This window comes from Pelophylax lessonae, assembly GCF_965119305.1.
Source record: "Pelophylax lessonae genome assembly, chromosome: 2".
NCBI classification, from domain to species: domain Eukaryota; kingdom Metazoa; phylum Chordata; class Amphibia; order Anura; family Ranidae; genus Pelophylax; species Pelophylax lessonae.
The window spans coordinates 619,955,997-619,977,748 of record NC_138769.1 but is presented as its reverse complement, the minus strand read 5'-3'; the positions used below and the strand labels follow the sequence as shown (position 1 = coordinate 619,977,748).

General features: G+C 42.7%; 1 protein-coding gene across 1 annotated transcript in view; it reads right to left on the bottom strand.

Moving 5' to 3' along the window:
• Positions 1–21,752, bottom strand: part of IFT88 (intraflagellar transport 88) — a 154,925-nt gene that overhangs the window by 69,643 nt on the left and 63,530 nt on the right. Inside the window, exons 14-18 of the mRNA XM_082245252.1 lie at positions 17,221–17,307; positions 15,065–15,164; positions 7,037–7,123; positions 4,568–4,754; positions 2,377–2,485 (exon numbers count right to left, since the gene is read on the bottom strand). Coding sequence (XP_082101378.1) covers positions 2,377–2,485; positions 4,568–4,754; positions 7,037–7,123; positions 15,065–15,164; positions 17,221–17,307 — 570 coding nt within the window. The remainder of the gene's footprint in view (positions 1–2,376; positions 2,486–4,567; positions 4,755–7,036; positions 7,124–15,064; positions 15,165–17,220; positions 17,308–21,752) is intronic.

Below are 21,752 nucleotides of genomic sequence, written 5' to 3'. Positions count from 1 at the left end.
AGTTCCCTTTACTGGAACTAAGGGGCCAAGTTCAACCCCTGAAAAACAACCCCCACTCCATAATCCCCCTCCACCAAATGATTCAAACCAGAGCACAAAGCAAGGTCCATAAAGACATGCATGAGTGAGTTAGGGGTGGAGGAACTTGACTGGCCTGCACAGAGTCAGGCCTCAACCCGATAGAACATCTTTGGGATGAATAGGAGCGGAAACTGCAAGCCAAGCCTTCTCTCCAACATCAGTGCCTGACCTCACAAATTTGCTTCTGGAAGAATGGTCAAACATTCCCAAAGACACGCTCCTAAACCTTGTGGACAGCTGTTATAGCTGGAAAGGGTGAGCACTTTCACACTCTTCCTGCCCAGGTCAACTTTCAGCTTTTATTGCTGTCACACTTTGAATAATCCTGCAATACTGTACCCAAACAAAATTTGTATTGTTTTTCCCACACAATACAAGCTTTCTTTTGATGGTATTTAATCACCAATGGGTTTTTATTTTTTACTAAATTAAAGAATAAAGACCGGAAACTTATAAAAAAACAAAAAACGTTTTTATAGTTTGTTATACAATTTTGCAAACAGATACGTTTTCCTCCTTCACTAATGTGCACTGATGAGGCTGCACTGATGGGCACTGATGAATAGGCACTGATTGGCAGCACTGATGGGCACAGATTGGCAGCAGGGGTGGGCACTGTTGGGACTGCACTGATTATCAGTGTACATGCCCCTTTTGCAGAAGCCAGTCATCATCTCTCTTCTACTCTCCCCACGCTGACAGCATGAGTAGGAGAGGAGCGCCGATGACCAGCTTCTGTATACATCCCTGATCAGCTGTGATTGGAAACAGCTAATCACATGGTAAAGAGCCGCTGATTGGCTCTTTACCTGAATCTGTGATCAGTAGTGTCCTCCGGACACTGCAATCACAGAGTACACAGTTCACGCCCCTGCCGAGGGAGCACGGCAGGCACGATCACCGCATGCTGTCATATGACAGCAATCTAGAACTAGCCATCATTCAGCTTAGCGCGGTCGATATGGCAAATTGAAAACCAAGAAGTCAAGGACGCAATGCGCTCCATGGACCAAAACCGGAAGTGATGCAATGACGCTGGATGCTCCGCTCTACGCATTTCACAAGGATGTCATCAGGAGTGGCCTAAAAGCACATATATATATGTATGTATGTAAAACTTTGACCAAGTAAGGGAAGCACTGTTCATTTGTTTACACTTTTTTCTTTTGCACGTTTGTATTTTTCTGAGGCATAAATTGCAGCACATATAAGCACATTTTATGCCAAGAGAATGTTTCTGGATGAAAATGTCCCATTTAGGACAAAGTGACAGGTTCAACAAAACACATCTGTGCCTGGCTGCAGGGTTTTCCTGCTGCAATCTACAGTATATTGCCCTCGCCATCAATCTTTGCACATGTCTCAAAAGCCAACATCGTTTTAGGCCCAAGAAACTTGCAGCTGGGTGAATTTGTTTCAATGGTTCTTTCTTTACCCCTTCCAGTGTAATACACATACTATAACATAAATCATGAGTAAAGGGTTGGGTGACTAGCGAGAGAAAAGCTTTTTTTCATAAAAGCTATTATAACGTAGCTTAGACCACTTGTGCTATGTGTGGAATCTTCCTTGATGGCAAACTCAGCTAACCACAGCACAGTACCATGCACATGTTCCTGCACTAGAGATGCGAAAGGCAGGGGAGACAAGAAATGTTACTATAGATGTTTGCTGGACCAAGTGGTGCCCCCTCAGGGTCCTACCACCTTTGGGCCCCGTGGCAGCCATGTTAAATGCTATGGCTATTTTTACACCCCTGTGTTATTGTGCCAACCTATTACAAATAAGCTAACTATTCTATGCAGCATCTCAACAGCTATTTTCTAATAAATTAATGAAATATAAGTCATAGAAAAATAGTAATCCAAACTCTAAAGTGCCTATGCAATCAACAGATTCACTCCCCCAGTAGAAGCGCATACCTTTCCATAACCCCTTGCTGCTCTGTTCAGATGCAGGGAGAAGAAGCTGCCCTGTGCAAACTATGAGTCCCTCAAGTCATAGGTTACACAGGCCTAGGAAGAGACTCTCCCTGGTACTCAATAATTGGCTCAGCACTTCTCCCAAAATGACTAGGTATTTTCTTTGCTCCTGAAAGCAGAATAAAGCATTGCAGGAGTGGAAAAGAGGTGAATATGTGCTGCTGGGAAGAGGTGATCAAAGCAAATCGAATCTTCTGCCCTGCAAAGACAAAGCGCAGGTTTGCTTTAAGATAAATATTATAAAAAGAAGTCATACGTGCTCGCCCTGTAAAGCACAATTCCCCCTAATACACTCCGTTTTATTGAAGGATACAGGCTTGCTATCTGACTAAGAACCTGTGCACTGTTTCGGTGGATTGCATGTAGTTTATGGAAACAATCCAGAGCTTCCTCGAGGCGATTTAATTTCTTGTACGTCAAACCTGGAAAAAGATACCAGTACAAGTTATTTTTTTTATTGAAGGTTAATACACAAAAATAATATTTAATACCTCAAATACAGATAGAAAATAAAAGAGTTTAAATACCTACAAGAGGCCTACATCATAAATTAAAGGAGGCTACTCCAGCATTTTTGTAGTATTACATCGCTATCAGAATTTTTATGGGCACCTCACACCTTTTGCAGACATCCCTGGTCACCTGGCCAACAGGTCTTGGGGTTGGAGAAATCTATTATACTCGAAAAAAAAAAAAAAATTGGCTGAATTTTCCTGCCAATTACACTCCTGTTCACCCATTAGGCTTGGAGGATGTACATGCTCAGGTGATACAAATGCAGATTTCTGTGAAATTGTTGGGTAGCTGACACATGGTTCAGTAATCCAAAGTCTGATGTCTATAGACTTTTTAAAGCAAAATTAACTTTTCTAAGCACATCTTATATGTGAAGTAGTGACTTTACATACTACAAATACAAAGACATTTAGAAAGGACAGGTGTTTGTGCTGAGGGTGGGAGGGGATCTGTGCCAGGTAGCCCTTCCTTTCTATAAGTTCTACCAGCATAGAACTCATTGTAGTCACTGTTCAAGCAGCTGCGGGTGTCACAGCTGCTTGAAAACAATAGCTGACATCCAAGCTGTTTAGCGTGCATGGAGGAATCTTTCAAAACTGGAGAATGAGAGAATTCAATGCATGTATGGCTAGCCTTAAGTCTATGTTTACAGATGCTGGAGGAGATAATTTGGCTGGATGGAGATCATTTGGTGCCAGTGTTATTTTAGCTACTGTTTGACTCACGCGGTTATCATACTGCCAATAAGAGGGGGAGGGCAGCTGGGGAACCTGTCAAAGTGAATAGCTGAGCATTGTCCAAACACTGGTGTGGTGTGATGTGATGTGCTTGCCCAACAAATCCAAAGTGTAAACTGTACTGTTCAGCTTAATGAAGTAAAATAAGTAATATTGCTATATTCTTCCTGTAAAAAGCAGTCAAATTTAGTTGAGAGCAATTTTTGCTTTAATAAACCAAGAACAGCGGTGGAAGCAATTTTTTTTTCTGCGCTCTGGAAACCATGTTTGCAGTACACTCCACCATTTTCCTCCTCTAATATAATAAAGCTTGTTTCTTAATGGAGAACTCCAGGCAAAACATACCAAAAAAAAATATAGGTTACAAAAATGCACAATGAATAGATATTTGCCTGTGTGCTTTGAGTGCCCCCCTCTTTTTAAGAAAAAATGTTCTATAACAATGTTCTACAGGGGTGTCAAATTTAGTTTCCTCGTGGGCCGCATCAGCAGTATGGTTGCTCTCAAAGGGCTGGTTGTATCTGGGGTGTGCTATGTACAGAGTGCAGAGTTCAGGAGTGCATTACGTACAGAGTGCAGGGTTCAGGGGTATGTAATGTACAGAGTGCTGTTCGAGGGGTGTCCTATGCATAGAGTGCAGGGTTTAGGGGTCCACTATGCACATAGTGCAAGGTTTATAGGTGTGCTATGCACAGAGTGCAGGGTTCAAGGGTGCGCTATGCACAGGGTGCAGGGTTTACGGGTGTGCTATGCACAGGGTGCAGGGTTTACGGGTGCGCTATGTACAGATTGCAGGTTTCAGGAGTGCGTTACGTACAGAGTGCAGAGTTCAGGAGTGTGTTATGAACAGGATGCAGAGTTCAGGATTAAGCTACGTACAGAGTTCAAGGGTGCGCTGTGTATAGAGTGCAGGGTTTAGGTATGCACTAGAGGCGTCTCTTTTCTCTTTTATACTCCGTAGCTCCTGCTGGTCTTTGCTTCTAATCCCCTTGTGGATGGACATTTTATGGTTACACAACCTATCATATTGCTTTAATCTTTTTATATGGACCATAAACTGAAGGACTTATAATTAAAAGATTGTGGAAAGAATCATCTAAGTTTCCATTATTTCTTACAATGCTTTGGATTACAAGCACGTTTTCTGAACTAATTATGCTCGCTATCCAAGGTTTTACAACACACACACACACACACACACGCACAAAGTTACAAAGAAAATAAAAGTTAAGTCAGGTAAAGTCTCCTCACCAAGGTTATATAGAGCTTCTGTGCAGGATGAGTCAGTCCGCAAAGCTTCTTTATAATATTCAGCTGCTTTTTCATATTCTCCAGTTATAAACATAGCATTTCCTTTATTAGTTAGGGCTAATGGATTGTAGCGGTCTGAGGCCACTGCTAAATCTGCATACAGGTCTGCCTGGGTGTGCTCATTTTCCTGCAGGGAATGGAAATAGCAGTCAGTACCATTAAGGAAGGTGTGATGTAATAGAAGCAGAAAATAAACTCTATAGAAAATATTTTTTTCAATGAGTCAGTGGACTTGTATTGTGAGAAGAAGAATTAAAGTCCTAAGCTCTTTGGGTCCAGAACACTTATTTTATCCTTCAGGATATCATTGCTTAAAGAAAGCCAGCTCCTCCTAAGGAAGGGTAGCCATAGATGAGCGGAAGTCTTCTCGAGAATGGCGGTGAGACATTTGCCTTGCCTCAAAAGTTCCAGAACTTGTATCAATGTACTGTGTGCTGCCAGCAACCCACAGATATAGCATTGAACAGAGCTACATTTGTTATTGTCACCTGCAGTCTTATGCCGGTCATAGACGGAGCAGTTTTCTTTCCTGTACCATCCCCACCGGGAGAACACAGTGATTACTGCTAGCGCCTATAATAGCCACTGGCAATAAATTGCATGTAAAATCCAACAGGCTGATTGTACCCAAGTTGATTGATCAATCAACTTGGGTACATTCAGCCTGCCCATGGTTCAAATTTCGGCAGGTTCCTGCTGTCTATAGCCAGCTTTAGCCTCAGTTTAGTTGGATATAATCCACATAATCCCTTTCTAGACAAGGGATAGATCTCTGCTAAGTTTCTGTCTAAACGAACAGCCCAAAAGTAAATTCACTGTGAGCATGGAAGAAATGCTTTTTTTAAGAAAAGATAACATGAAAACTACGTTCTCTGTGTTTTTGATTAAGTTTGTTATAAAATTAATGAAAAAGATGTTCATCCTTTACAATACAGTAAAATTGCATTATACTGCTGCATGTTAGTGTCCTTATCATGTGTTATTGTTTACAACTATATCGAAACACAAGAAAAAAAAAAAAGTAATATATTGCAGTTTACTAGTCCATATATGTGTTTTTCACTGCACCTCCACACAGAGATAGGAGAAAAGGAGCTTGGAGAAAGAAAAACAATGTAGTCACCACCTCTTAGGACTGGGAAGCTGCAATATGTTACTTTTTTGTTTCAGGGGGTTAGGTACAATTTGGGGGGCGCTTTACTAAAGCTGGTGCACTCAGAATCTGGTGCAGCTCTGCATAGTGGCCAATCAGCTTCTAATTTCAGCTTGTTCATTTAAGCTTTGATAATAAAACCTGGAAGCTGATTTGCACTCTCCAGCTTTAGTAAATAACCCCCTTTAAGTCCACAGGCCACTGTAATGCAAGGTAACACTTGAACAGCATTGTTGGATAGTCTAAATCAGGGATTCCCAAACTATGGCCCTCCAGTTGTTCAGGAACTACAATTCCCATCATGCCTACTCATGTATGTAAATGTCAGAGTTTTACAATGCCTCATGGGATGTGTAGTTCTGCAACAGTTGAGGGCTGTAGTTTGGGAATCCCTGGTCTAAATAGTTTATATATAAATCAGTTTCCTATAATAGCCTCCGTGTAAGCCTATTCAAAAAACAAACAACATGCATTATACCTCCAGAAAATATGCCAAAGCGAATATGGTTTAAGTCTATAAAATGGTTTATGGTTGTGTAATTGTAAGTATAGTGGAGTATATGGCATGGGAACATTTTGGACCCTCTGTAAAGTTCAGTGACACATCTGCACCTACATGGCTGTCAAATTGGGACCAGTGGCTGTGTCCGTTCAGCTGGTGTATCCCAATGGAACTGACTGGGACTGCTTGCTTGCAGATGAACAGAATACCTGTGTATCCTGTAATGGCAAAGACAGCCCTTCGCACTGGTGTGGACAGAAATACGCTTTTGTGATCAAGGTCCTAGAGGAGAATTCTATTCACTTTGCTGATATTTTCTCTACTTTCCTGTCTCCAAGGACAGTGAAATCCACCAAACCAGACAAAGACCAAAAAATATAGATCTAGGAGGTTCATTCAAGTATGCAGTGTACATCGTAGGTACGTTAACATGATAAAGATGGGTCGTATAATCTGCCTGGGCAGAATGACTACATGAGTATTTACTAACTACTATAACATTGGGTCAGACAACCTACCTGAACAGACCCAGGAGTGGAGAGATGCTCTCAGCCTTTTCCCAACTCTATAGTTAGTACACCCACCCCCCTTTCTATGCTTGTTGATATTTTTTTAGCTTACATTTTTTTTCACCTCTCTCCCATCTCTTTATGTTGTACCTTGTATTTATATAACCTACAATCTTTATTCTTTAATAAAAATTGGATTAGTTAAAAAAAAAAGTATGTAGTGTAGCTACTAATATCTCACTTACCAAGAAGTACAAGAAGGAGAGATTGGTGGCTGCTGCGCTCTTCACTCGGCTGTCTTTTTTCTCAAACATTTTTAAGGTTTCCACAGCCTGTAGATGAACGATGACATATTTAATCATTGGACAACATACAATACTCATCACATCACATCATTCTCACTACAGGCCACAACAAGAAGCATTACTGTAAAAAACAGGTGATCAAAAGGTCATGCCCCAGTCTAATCTATAATTCTTCATATTTAAATCTCCTGTTTGACTTGAAAATTAAACACTGAACACGGCAGGGAATACATTTTCTGTGCACCCAATCATACAATAGTAGACCATTTGCCTGACTTTGTCTTAGGTGAAGTCTTAAAGCGGAGTTCCAGTCCCAAGTCATTTTTTTTTTTTTAAATACTCTGCTGCAATTTTGGTCACTTTATCTGTAACATTACTACAGTTTATGTGTGTGTGTGTGTGTGTGTGTGTGTGTGTAATATATATATATATATATATATATATATATATATATATATATATATATGTATGTAATGTAGTCCTTCCAATTTATTTTTAAATAAAAAAATAAATAAATACCTTGATCTCGGAAGCTGGCAGGGTCCATGTCCTCTGTTGGCATCTGAAGCCCTTTTGTATCTCTTTCCAGGATTAGGTGCAGCTGGCTACCCAGCATGCACCTCCCGATCTCACGCCTGTGTGGTAATGCCACCGTGCAACGCTCCTTTCTCCTGACATGTTGCCATAGCAACTCCTCCTGTTTGCGTTATTTCCGGTTGGGAAATAGCACAAGATTTCGGTATTAGGCAACTCCCATGGACTGCTGGGATACATGACACCGATATCCCAGGTGTCCATGGCAAGTGCCTAATGACATAATTGCCTAGGCAGAGGGAGCCGGAAGTGCTCCAGAAGATACTCAAATAAGGCCTCTTTCACACGAATGATCTGATCAGATCCGCCTGTCAGTTTTTTAGGCAGATAGGATCGGATCCTCCATGCATCCCTATGGGGCAGCGGATGTCAGCAGAGACATCTCCGCTGAGACCTGCTGCCAACCGCATCTGATCCTATCCATGAAATCTGGATGGATTGAAACCCTATTTTCCATTCGTCCAGGGGATCGGATCAGATGAGAGCGGACAGGCGGTCCACTCTCATCCGATTACCCCATAGAGAGCAGCGGGGCTCTGACATCTCCATCTCCGCACACAGAGCGGACACGGAGCTGTCATCCGCCTGCTCAGCGAGGATCGGCGGATCGATCCCCGCTGAGCAGAGAACGGTCCGCACTGCACAGCGGACTGTGTGAAAGGACCCTTAAGGTATTTTGAAGAAAAAATAAATAAATGTTACCATTTTACAATGAAATATGGATGGGCATTTGATTTATTGTATCTTAAATAAATGAGTGGAAATCCGCTTTAACTTGTCTACAATCAATCTTTGGGGGGGAGATTGGCCTCCCTGTCAACTCATGTCTGTTCAGATACTGAAGAAATGGGATGGAAATCCAATAGTACAATAGTTACATGTGTGCAGGTCATATCTATATTGTGATTTTCCACTCAAAATCCAAGCATTTACTTAGGTTTCTCAGATCTGGACAAATATGAGGTTGTAAAGGTTTTAAAGCGTGCATTCGTTTGAGAAAACTAAATAACGCTGCAGCACAATCGCAATGCATGCACTTATAGGTGCCTTCACATACCTCTTATCATCTTCACCAGTGTCCCAGGAACCCTAAAAACTTAAAAGCTCTTATCTCATATCTGAATATTTTTATGACTACTTCACCATAAAGATCAAGGTACTGTAAAATCTCATTTGCATGACTCAATGATTATGGGGTTGATTTACTAAAATCAAATCCACTGTGCACTACAAGTGCACTGTAAGTGCATTTGGAAGTGCAGTCGCTGTGGATCTGGAGATGAAGGGTGAGGTGAAGATCTGAAATGAGGGGAAGCCCCGCTGATTTCTATAATCCAATCATGTGCATGCAAAAATGCTGTTTTTTATTTTCCTTGCATGTACCCCTCAGATCTACAATGACTGCACGTCCAAGTGCACTTGTAGTTCACAGTGAATTTGCCTTCAGTGAATAAACCCCTATGTGTAAAGCAGCCTTTGCAATCACCCTTGCATCTAGTCTACATACTATGCGCTAGTGATCAAAGGCAGTACATACCACATCATACTGACAGGGTAAAGCAAACAGAGAAGAAAAACTGCATTATAGACGGAAGAAGAAAAAAGAGAATAACAAACTATAATAATATTATCAGAACTATACTGTATATTGCATAAACTGTTTAAGGGTTAGTTAACAAAACTGGTACTTCAGTTTTAAAATAGTGCCTCACTCCAGGCCTTGACGACAGCCTTGTACTCACCTGATTGGGCGTCCTTATTGCCGGCTCTCTTTTCCCACCTGGGCCCCTAGGGGGGTTCGAGATTCCCCCCAGGCACCTGCTGTTTACCCCCCCCCCCCACGACCCTCTCCTACTTACCCTACTTTCTTTCCAACCCTGACAACCCAGCCGCCCCCCCCCCCCCCACTCGGCCCACGGCGTACCCAATTCCGAGCTATACCTTGGTTTTGGTTGAGACCCCTTCTGTGTGGGAGTCCATCCACGCAGTGTGGCCTTGGCCACACCTACAGTTTGAGCGTACCCTCATTGCTTCTCAGATGGGACGCCGGGTCGATTCCATTGACGTATCACATTGTTGCCTGTTATTTGAATGTTATATGCTGCAGTTTTGTATTTTAAGGCGCCTTGTTTTATCACGGCATGTATCTAATATTTTCACTGCATAATACACTACCATGTTTCTTTTGCCTTTAATAAAAACCGTTTAAAAGGAAAATAGTGCCTCAGGTTGAGTAACCTACTGGCTACTTTTTTTTTTTTAGAGGACACCAGTGGGGAGATTTCCGGCCTTGAAGTGGAACTCTAATTTGCGTATGTTTTTTAATATTGTGCCTTATACCTTTAGGAATGAAAAAAAAAAAAAAAATCAGCTTTTGCTGAAATACCTTATTTTTGGCACGGTCCCCCTGCAGGCTTTCCTCTAACATTCAGCACTGCTTGTCTTACAAGCTGAATGACACCCAGCATCATCCAATCCAGTACCTGTGAGTTCAGGCTTTCAATGAAACATCCAATGTACTTCAATACATCCAATGTGCTCACAGTACTCCTGGACTGAGTGGTGCTTACAAGTCATTACCTGGGTGCCACTTAGTCCTAGAAGAAGGAACCCTAGCTTCCGCTACCAAGAAGAGAACCACGACATCATTTTTTTAAATGGATCAAAGGGGGGCTCCGGGAAGAGGAAGATAGTTACACTTTGAATTTCTAGGTTAGAACGCCTTCTGTAGCTGGGGGGACATCATTCTACGTGATGACTTTCCTATTTTACAGCAAAGAAAATATAGCAGAAGAAAACCAAGACTCTCTCTGCAATCAGGAAACATCATTCTAGGCCAATGGAAAGAATAAGATTGAGCAGCGCTATGGAATATGTGAAAAATCTATTGTGTACAGGTGTGAAGCTGCCACCAACCAACCCCTAAATTAGGGGTCAAGTATAAATGAAGGGTATAAGAGGATTGGTATTGGCGCTACCTGTTATAAAGGTGTGTTGCACTAGATCCTATAGGTGTGTGTTAGTGGTAAACACAAGAATATAAAAATGATATACCGGTATATAAAAAATCGCAAGTGATAATAAAGTGCAGGTGCCAAATAACAGGATCTTTGTTTCGGCTGAGAATATATGTATGCCCACAAAAGTGCTAAGTGCTAGAAATAAATGTGGAAACATATCAAATAGAGAGTGCGGATATATTTATTCAAAAGTGCAATGTCAGTGCGGGTATTTAATCAAAGTAAAAGTCTTATCCATAAAACATATAAAAGAAAACCTTTTGCTATTACTGTGCTAGGAGCGGTGCTGGTGCAAAAGGAAAGGGTAGTGGAATAACTGAGGCTAGTGATAAAGGTGCTTATACCTGTGAGATACACTAGGTAGTGTATGAAGGTGGAAAGGGTAAGTGCGATACCTAGTGTATCTCACAGGTATAAGCACCTTTATCACTAGCCTCAGTTATTCCACTACCCTTTCCTTTTGCACCAGCACCGCTCCTAGCACAGTAATAGCAAAAGGTTTTCTTTTATAGGTTTTATGGATAAGACTTTTACTTTGATTAAATACCCGCACTGACATTGCATTTTTGAATAAATGTATCCGCACTCTGTATTTGATATGTTTCACATTTATTTCTAGCACTTAGCCGCAGTGAAGCATGCTAAGGGTGTACGCTTACCAGATAGAGAAGGAATATTCGCATTGTACACACTCCAGGTGTTTAAAAGCCAGCTCCAATGCACATCTCCTTTCCTACCGGGTCCTGTCAGATACAGGGATCTGAAGCGTCCCACAGGCAAACCACCTCGTCCCAATCAAAGGTCAAAGTGTTCAGACCATCTGCACTATTGTGGTCCCATCTTTCTCTTGCATACCCTTGCTGGACCTTTGATTGGGACGAGGTGGTTTGCCTGTGGGACGCTTCAGATCCCTGTATCTGACAGGACCCGGTAGGAAAGGAGATGTGCATTGGAGCTGGCTTTTAAACACCTGGAGTGTGTACAATGCGAATATTCCTTCTCTATCTGGTAAGCGTACACCCTTAGCATGCTTCACTGCGGCTGATCGAGTGTCCTCTGGTGGCGGATTCATCCATTTCTGTATCTGCACTTTGGAGCCATTTTTGAAGTTGGACTCTACTGTTTGATCTTCTAGTCTATTTCTATATCTGCATGGACTAATTTATACCTCATTTATGTTATTTATCAATTTTTAGCGCAGCTCACCATTCCACATTTTTATATTACATGATAATTGCACAGCCACTTTATTGAATTTTAGTGCACACAAACAATATAATACCAATATTTTGGTGAAAAAAAAAAGAGGATGTTACCCCGAGTAAATACATACCTAACATATCATACTTTAAAATAGTGTACGCCCATTAAACAGCGACAAACTATGGTACCTAAAAACTCTTTAGAGGTGTAGCAGTTTAGAGTTACACAGGAGGTCTGAAGCAAGAATTATTGCTCTAACTTGGATACCCCACATGTGTGGTGCAATCACTGTTCATATATGCATTTGGGACCTATGTGAGTGTTTGCATTTGCGCACTGGGGGCACTGCACTGTATTTTTTACCGTATTATTTTATTTAAACTTTTTTTTTTTACATTGTACCATAACCACTTAAGGACCAAGCCTATTTCTGACACATGTTGTTTACAAGTTAAAATCAGTATTTCTTGCTAGAAAATTGCTTAGAACCTCCAAACATTATATATATATATATATTGTTATGCGATCTAAGCTGGTACCGGTCAGGGCCCATTCTATGTAAGCCTAACTATTGATGTGTTCTGGTAACAATTACATTATACCTCATAACATTGCATACAAGTAGAATAAATTAGTGCTCAATAAATGCTGTCACCCTTTGTATACGGACTGTGCATGCTTCACATTTATTAATTTCTTCTGGGTATATAGCAATAGTGTATTGTTGTGTTCACACTATTGGCACATTTGTATGTTATTTTCCATTTTATCTACATTAGCCACCACTTAACAGCGCCTGCTTTAGAAGTATTAATTTTGTTTTTAGTGTTTTTCACTTAAAGGGGCAGCAGTTAAGGGAACTCACTATATGGATGAGGCGCCCTTCATGGATTATTTCAAGGAGTGAATAATATCCCTTGTGGTAGCATGGGCTGTGACAGGTCCTCTTTTTAGAGAGATTTGGCCTCCAAAGCATCTGATGAAATGAAGATTGGTTTGATCAGATGCTTTACAAGCTGGTAACCACTTGTAGCAAAACAAACCAAAACCAGAAGTGACAAATTCCCTGACACTTCCTGTTTCTGATGTCACAGAGGTAGAGGAACTATGGACGTTTCTCTCACTCTGTGTAGTGCATCCAATGCAATCGGTAGGACTGGAAAGCCCAGGAAAAGGGGCTGAAGGCAACAGTGGGGGGGCACCTTTTCTGCCACTTGGCAACTTGTAAAAATGATGGGGCAGCTGTATAGCTGCTGATATCACTTTTACTTTACCTTAAAGAGAATCACTGGCTGAAGAGGATGATGATATCTGGATCTAGATATCAGTACCTCTTCCTGAGGACGTATATATATATATATATATATATATATACGTAGGTCGGTCAGGAAGTGGTTAAAGTATTATAGTGGAATGTATGCTACAGGTGTTAAGGGGCACATTTACAATTCCTAAGCAGGATTGGATCTGATTAGTAGTTATAGGAAACTTCTTAGTACTGGTATATTTTTATATCCAGATTTCTGTATGTGAGCGACAGCAAGAATTCAGAAGAGCAATCCAAAATACAGACAAAAGGCAGTAAGGGGGTAGAAAAGGAGACTATGGGTGAAGCAATGGGTTTAAAAACTGAGCCACACAAGCAGGTACGATATGCCATCTGTATGCCTCTCAATTTAAACAGGCTTTCATTGACCTCAGAAAATCGAAATGCTTTAAATGAGGAATTAAACCTCCTATGGCTTTGTATTTAAATACAAGGATGCTAAATCTATCACACTATAACTTATAAATGATATGTTATGAGGTATAAGAAGCTATTTAAGAAGTTAATAAAAGCAATGGAAGAACAGTGATTATGGAAACATTACTGGGCTCAAACTGCCCACCTATCAGTAAAAGAACTAGACAGCCATTATTAGAGTTAGTTATAGACAACAGCTCTGAGACCTGTAGGAGAATGCATTATTCTCCTTTAAAGATTAACTCCCATTGGAATACCAATAGCTATATATTCATTAAAGAATAATTTAGCTTAAGTTTTAGCACAACTAGTATATGTACCTAAATCAATCTATCTGTCTGTCTGTCTGTCTGTCTGTCTGTCTGTCTTGTCTGTCTGTCTGTCTATCTATCTATCTATCTAGTAGCTTTCTGCAATCCCCCAAATAATAGCAATTAGGCTGGGAGGGAGAGAGAGAGAGGATCAGCAACGTTAGCAAAATAGGTTCTATTGCAATGTACCATGTCAATCTTAGGGCCTGTTTGATAGATATTATTTTTTTTTTCCCAGCCCCCACCCCTCCCCCCAATACAACTTTATGGCATTAGAAAAGCAGCTTGAAGCAGGTCTAATGTAGGTTGGATGGAAGTCAACCGTAGGTCAAATGCACCTATGAATGAATTCAGAATGATCCCATTAGCATCTCAAACAGATTTCAAACTGATGTCAAATGAAAACTGCCATTGTTTATTTACAGAAGCCCAAAGCCCATCAATACAAGTCCAGAGGGAAAGGAGTAAACAGAGTGGTGACCTTATCAGTATGTGGATGCAGCTTTTTTGACAGGCTGTGGTTAGGTAAGTGAATAATGCTGGGTACACACGGGACGAAAATTGGCCCAAAATGCCGGTTTGGCAGGATACACATCTGACTATGATGTCCAACATGGGTCTCTGGATAACAAGACTAGCTAAGCAAAATAACAAAGTGTTTGAAAGGTAAAACAGTTTATATGTATAATAAGGTATATGTGAATTTAACTTACAGAAATCACATTATGACATTATTCTCAATAAGGCCTCTGTTACCCTATTTTTTAAAACTTTTATTCAATGGTCATGGAACAACAGCCGCTCCTTCCATCCTTCCCTTTGAGTGTGAGGGGAGGGGCATGGCTGCATTGTTGGATGGTGAGTGATGCAGCGGAAGGAAAAGCTCCTGCAGCACAACGCCCAAGGCAGATGCCTCTTCTGCCTGTGCCTGGGCCAGGCCCTGGTACCATGCACTACCAAAACCATGGAAGTGATAATTTGGGAAGTAACAAGACTGAGAAACACTCTGGCAATGTGCCTACATGGCATGAAGGATTTCTTTGGCTTATATTTAACAAAGCACTGAGATAGAACTTAAAGTAAGATTTATATATACCTGGGTAAAGTTCTTCTGCCTCAGATATGTTATAGCTTTATTAATTTCCAGATCATTTGCCAGTTCCACATACTGTGAAGTCTTTACAGCTTCAACACACCTGCAAGATTAAGACAAATATCAAAAGGTATGTGTCATTACACAGTAACTGCAAATATGGAGGCTGTTATTTAAAAAAAAAAGGTTTCCAGGCCGTCAAGCTTATCTGAATGTTTCAATTGCTGATCCAGGTTTCCCCAATCTGCAGTAAGTGACACAAAACGTATTCAAACCATTGGATCAGAATGCTAGTCAGACAACCAGCACTATTGGAAGGAGGACAGCAATGGTAAGCCCTGTGTTTTTCTCAGTACAGGTTTCCCCAAAACTGAACACCAGTCTTACAGCTAAATACACATATAAAAACATATATTTGAACTGATTGATATACCAAGAGATTTGCATTTCTGTCCAACCAGTAAGACTTGAACAGCCCAGCCATACACTATATCCAGGTTGGTGACCAGACTATTCTCTACTGTAGCTAATTAATACAGCCAGGTTACTCCCTTCCCCATCCACCCCCCCTGTAATTGGACTTTCGCTTCTTTTCTTTTCAGCAAGTTCCTTTTCAGCACACTTTTGCATAGCAGAATCTGACTAGCTACTAGTGCTGCCCTCCATCTTCTAGTCAGAGAAATGCTGTAAAAGGGATCAAAGGATGCTGACATCTGAGTCTATAATTTATTCTTCACCCCCTGAACAAGCTCAATTTGTGAAACGCGTTAGGAGTATACACCTCCCCACAATTGATACGACGATAGGTATTTCTAGCAATACTTAAAGTATCTAATTTGGGGAAGGTGTATGGGGGGGCTTGCTGAATTTATTGCAATATTCATTCAAACTGATATTTTTTCTGGGTTTTCTAACCCCCCCCCCCTTTTAATATGATATAATAAAATGTATAATTTTTATTCATATGTTCTTGGTGTGTGTTTTTTCCTGACGGTAGTATATATGCACCTTTAAAGTCCTACTTACTCAATTATTTTTGTATACTATATGTAGATCTCCCTAGTGTGTGCTAGAAGTGGAGCAGGCAAACTATACTCTGACTCATGCTGTAAATTTGTAAGTCCACAATTAGGTCAGGGTTATTAGAGTTTAGGGCTGAATGACTCATCTCAGCAGCTCTCTGGTGCCTCCCCCTGTTTCTAGAGTGTTGGAGAATGTTCTGGAAGATAGTGGGTGGAGACTAGGAGGGGCTGCTCAGCATATTTGGAGGTCCTTGGCCAATTCCTGGGAGTGGGCCTGGCAGGGAGCCTTTACATATTGGGGTGCTGGAAGGATCCTGCCGAAGACACAATGGAGGAGGCTTTCTTGGAGGCATGGGAGCAATAGAGGACAGAGTGAGTAATTTAACACTAGAGGGGACCCAAAAATGGGGGGAGGGGGGGGACTGCCACATGTAGCTAGTCTCCCTTGAAGACAGTGGTGGGCTTAAGTCTTCTACTTTTTTCACTGGGAGATCTCCGAAGAGTCAGCCGGGTGGGCTGGTGAAGAGGAAGCAACAGCCAGGTGGGCTAGCATTGCCTGAAAAAGTGGTGCTGGGATCAGTGGCCACAGAGGAAGCAGAAGGAAAGGTTACATGCTGCTTCACTCCACATGCGCTATTTTCAGGGGCTGTGAATTCCTGCCTGTAAAAGGCTGTTACTGAACTGCAGGGAGTCTGTCAGTTCCATCAGCAAAGGTTGTGCAAGAAAGGAACAAAGTGTGTGCAGGAGGAAAGTATATAGGATGTTGTCCCTGAAGTTTCTGTTAAAGTCAAGTGGGCATCCCATAAATCCCATATCCCCATCCAAGTTGATAAACCCCCAAATAAAACAACAAAAACAAAGTTAGGGACTGTTTTCTGACTTTGTGTGCCTATGAAGATTTGGCGTGTCTGGCTGTGCAGTAGTGGGTGATCCATATTTATCTGCAGCTCCTACATGGGGTGTGCTACATATATCTTTACCGGCATTTTTGTGCTAGAGTGTATTAAATATTCCTATATTGCTTGAAGACCTGGATAAATGGTAACCTTCACAGGCCCTGCACATTCCATTTCATATAAAAAAAAAAAACAGAACATATTTTATCTGGCTTATTTTACAATGTTTAAAACATCTTACCAGTCATAGCCAACATCAAAAGAGTTTTCAATAACTGGTGCAATCAGTTTGGCTGCAACCATTATGTATTTTTCAGCCAATGCTTTCCTAGAAGAAGAAAAAAAAAAAAAAAAGGTCCATCTGACTTATAAGGAAACAATGATTACTTTCAAAACGAAGGCAAGGAACATGTATAAAGCCATAAGCCCACAACAAGGTACACGTATATAGAAAATATGCCACCTTGCATCCTACACATTACTGAATCTCTGAGCATCCAAAGCAAAAGAGGTAAAAACTAAAACGAGAGGCACCCACTTGGTTATTTCATAGACCACTGCAATGAGAAGTTCAGAGACAGAGAACGCTGCCCAAGTTGTAATGGAGCAGACAATCTTGTTGCTAAACTTTTTCTTTTGGATAAAGAGTAGAAAACTTAGAACCATTTTAAGTTTCTAATGTTGTATGTGTCTTTGGGGAGATAAATGGATTTTTGTAAAATCTTACCGTAAAATCCTTTTCTCTTAAGCTCATTGACAGACGTAGTCCTCCTTGATTAATATCAACTCGGGTTATACTGCCCTCTACAGGAGTAGGACTAGACAGGAAAGAAAACGTTCTGGCCACACCTTAGGGGCAGTCCCAGAGGGTATATCCTCTCTCTCTCTGCTACAGCAAATCAGTTATGTCACAAAGCAGTGTTTAGAGAATTTAACCCAACCCAACTCAAAAACAGAGGGGCGGGTACTACGTCTGTCAATGAGCTTAAGAGAAAAGGATTTTACGGTAAGATTTTACAAAAATAAATTTTTCTCTGTCGCTCATTGACAGACGTAGTCCTCCTTGATTAATATCAACTCGGGACGTCCCAAAGCAGTACCACAAATGAGGGGTGGGAAAATGGAAATCAAAATCCAATCTAGAAGGCCCAACCGGTGCCAACTAGAAGTTTTAAAGGCTCATCAAAGGATGAGACTCAACTGAAATTCCAACGGAAAAAAACGCTCGAGGTAGACCACCGGTCTCCTCAAATTGCGGCCTGCAAAACCTTGTGGCCAAATGAGGCATCCGCCGATGCCATCACATCAACTTTATAAAATTTTGTAAAGGTATGCACCGACGACCAGGTGGCCGCCTTGCACACCTGGACCACTGACGCCTGATGGCGGTAGGCCCAGGAAGTACTGAGCGCTCGAGTGGAGTGCGCCTTAACAGGGAACGGAGGATTCTTACCCCTAATCGAATAAGCCTGTACCACCGTCTGTCTGATCCATTTGGAGATAGTCGCGGCAGATGCAGGCAACCCCTTTCTGGGGCCATCCGTGATCACAAAAAGTGAATCCGTCTTACGGAATGATTCCGTAGCCTTCAGGTATACCCTGATTGCCCGAACCACATCCAAGGAATGCAACGCATATTCCCGAGGATGATTGGGCTGAGGACACAAGGAAGGTAGCACAATATCTTCATTCAGATGAAAGTCTGAAACCACCTTAGGAAGAAAGGATGGCTTCGGATGAAGAACTACCTTATCCCTATGAACCACTAGATATGGGGAATGGCATGATAATGCAGCCAGTTCTGACACCCTGCGTGCAGAAGTGATAGCCACCAAGAAGGCCACCTTCTGGGATAATGTAAGCAAGGGAATCTCCCTAATATTTTCAAAGGGAGGTTTCTGCAGAACCGACAAAACCAAATTAAGATCCCAGGGCGGTAAGGACTGGCGGAGCCAAGTGCCGCACCCCCTGGATGAAATTCCGCACCAAGGAATGAGTAGCCAAAGGCTTCTGAAAGAAGATTGCTAATGCTGAAACCTGACCCTTGATAGTGCTCAAGGATAGTTTCTGCTCAACCCCCTTTTGCAGAAAAGCCAAGATTCGGGTCACCGAATAGGTACGTGGGGGAAATCCCAAAGATTCACACCACGCGATATAAGTCTTCCATGTGCGATAATAGACTTTGCTGGAAGTCGCTTTCCTTGCTTTAATTAGAGTAGGAATAACTGAAGCTGACAACCCTCTGTCCTTCAGTACCTGGGTCTCAATGGCCAGGCCATTAAAACCAGCGACTGTAAAGCACGATGGAAGATCGGTCCTTGAGACCGCAGATCCTCCCTGAGAGGAAGTCTCCAAGGAGCGTTCGCGACTAGCATGTCCAAATCGGCCTGACCGGCTTGACGAGGCTAGCCTAGAATTTCCAGGATAACTGGAGTTCCCTCCATCTCTATCCTGCGGAGAAATCTCAGCAGCAATCTGAGAGGAGGGAAGACATATAGTAGCTGACACTGCCTTTACAGGCCGTTCAGCGCGTCTGCTGCGTCCGCTAGAGGATGGCGGGCGCGCGTTACCAACCTCCGCGCCTTCCTGTTGAGCCGATATGCAAACAGATCCACCTCCGGGATGCTCTGATGAAGACACAGATGGTGAAATCCTTGGTGATCGACCTAAGTCATCACCCTGATATTGTCTGACTGGATCCGAACCAGGCTGCCCTAGAGCTGCTTGGTCCAGGCAATCCGACAAAGTCTGATCGCTCTCTGTTCCCACACATTTATCAGAAACTTGATTCCTATCAGGAGTGATGATTTCTCCTGGTTGAGCATTAGAGACCGAAGTCACCAGACTAGAGGCTCCTTGGTCCGCTTGCTCAACCGGATCCGATTCCTGGAGGGAACTGAGAATGATCTTTGGAAAAGGTAAAGAAAATTATCTTTTCAGGGAACGGGAACTACCGCTCCCTGTAGCACCTAAATGTTGGAAGGGAAGAAACGCACCGGTAGCAGTGATCGACACTCGATCTTGTATCCTGATCGTATGATCTCCTGAACCCCTTAGTCCGGGATTCAGGAAAGCCCTAGATCTGAACACCAGTGAAGACGTCCTCCCACCCCTAAGCCGGGTGGGGGCGCACCTTCAGGCTGTATTAGCCTTAACTTTAGGTTTGGCTGAGTCGGCCTTTTGTTTGCCCGACCAGCGCCTCTTGAACCCTCCTAGAGGGGCTTTGCCTTTCCCGCTCGCCCCAGCAGAGCGAACGAACCCTTTATGAGCGGCAAAGAAAGGTCCACGCTTGTTACAAGGTCCTTTAGCAGCCTGCGGCAAAAAAGTGCTCTTGCCCCCAGTGACATCCTTAATGATCTCATCTAGGGTGGCCCCAAATAGGCGATTCCCCTGAAAGGGGAGATTCGCCAAGGCTTTTTTGGAACCTAGATCCGCCGACCAGCATTTTAACCACAGCACACGTCTGAGAACTACGGCTGACATCGATGCATGCCCTAACAAGAGGGTGGCATCCAGGGCTGCGTCACAGACGAACTGCAGTCCTTGTATAATTTGTTGCATCAAATCAGATGCTGCCTGGGGGATACCTTTCCCCTTTAGGTCATGGCGTAACAATTTTGCCCATTCCGTTAATGTTTGTGAAACTAAACCAATGACAATCACTGGTCTAAAGGCTGACCCTATCAGGGAAAAAATAGTGCGGGACTCCGCTTCCATCTTCCGATCCACCGGATCCTTAAAGGACGGAGCGTCCTCCAACGGGATAACAGTGGCTTTATTCAGTCTGGAAATAGGTGGATCCACCACTGGTGGTACCGTCCATTTCTTAATGAGGGATTCCTCAAACGGATAGCGTCTAGCAATGCGCTTGGAAACAGTAAGGGTACGTTTTGGATGATCCCATTCCTCTTTAATTTTATTACCAAAACATTTGGGTAAGGGAAAAACCTTCGCTGTCTTGGTAGGTTTACTAGTACCAAAGGGAATTTCCATCTCGGTTACCTCTGCCAATAAAACCTCAAGCCTTAAGGTTTCCCGGACAGACACAACTAGTGCGTCCACCAATGCTTCTTCTTGTGCTATGGCGGAGGCAGGAACGTCCTCCTCACTGTCTGAGGGAACTTTACCTGAGACAACAGCCCCTGCAGAGGGACCTGCAGCTGCAATGACCATCTCAGAATCTGAATCTTAAGTATCAGATGAAATAGGGGTAGGCGGGGGTCGCTTTCTTGACCCCCCGTCCCTGACAGGCCATCTCCACCCGGGATACCAAAGACTCCAAAACTGCTGTAAATGCATCAATATTCTGTGAACTGGAGGGTCCTGCGGCCACCTCGAGGGGATCAGGTGGGGGTACCTGTGTGGCAGGGTCCATGATTATTCCAGACACTTGCCAGAAAAAAATAATTTGCAAAAAAAATAACACTTTTTTTTTTTTTTTCTTTAGACCCCCAGCGCCACAGCGCCCCTCAGTGTTACCTGCTTTTGGACCCCTACAGAGAGAGAGAGAGAGACCCCAAGGCTCACCACTTGATGCTCAGAAGTTTCAATACAACCTGTTCCAGCACTTTCTATTACAGACAGGAAGTCTTTGGCTTGCTTTCCCGGGTAAAAGGAGGTGGCTCCGCCCCTTTACACGCCTTCCGGCGCCTCCCCATAGCTCCTCGAGGTGTTTGGTCACCTCAAACATGGCCGCCCCCATGCTGGAGACACGAGGCTACGCCAATATGGCGGCCTCGTGCGATCTGCAAGACAATGGCGGCGGCCCGTGTA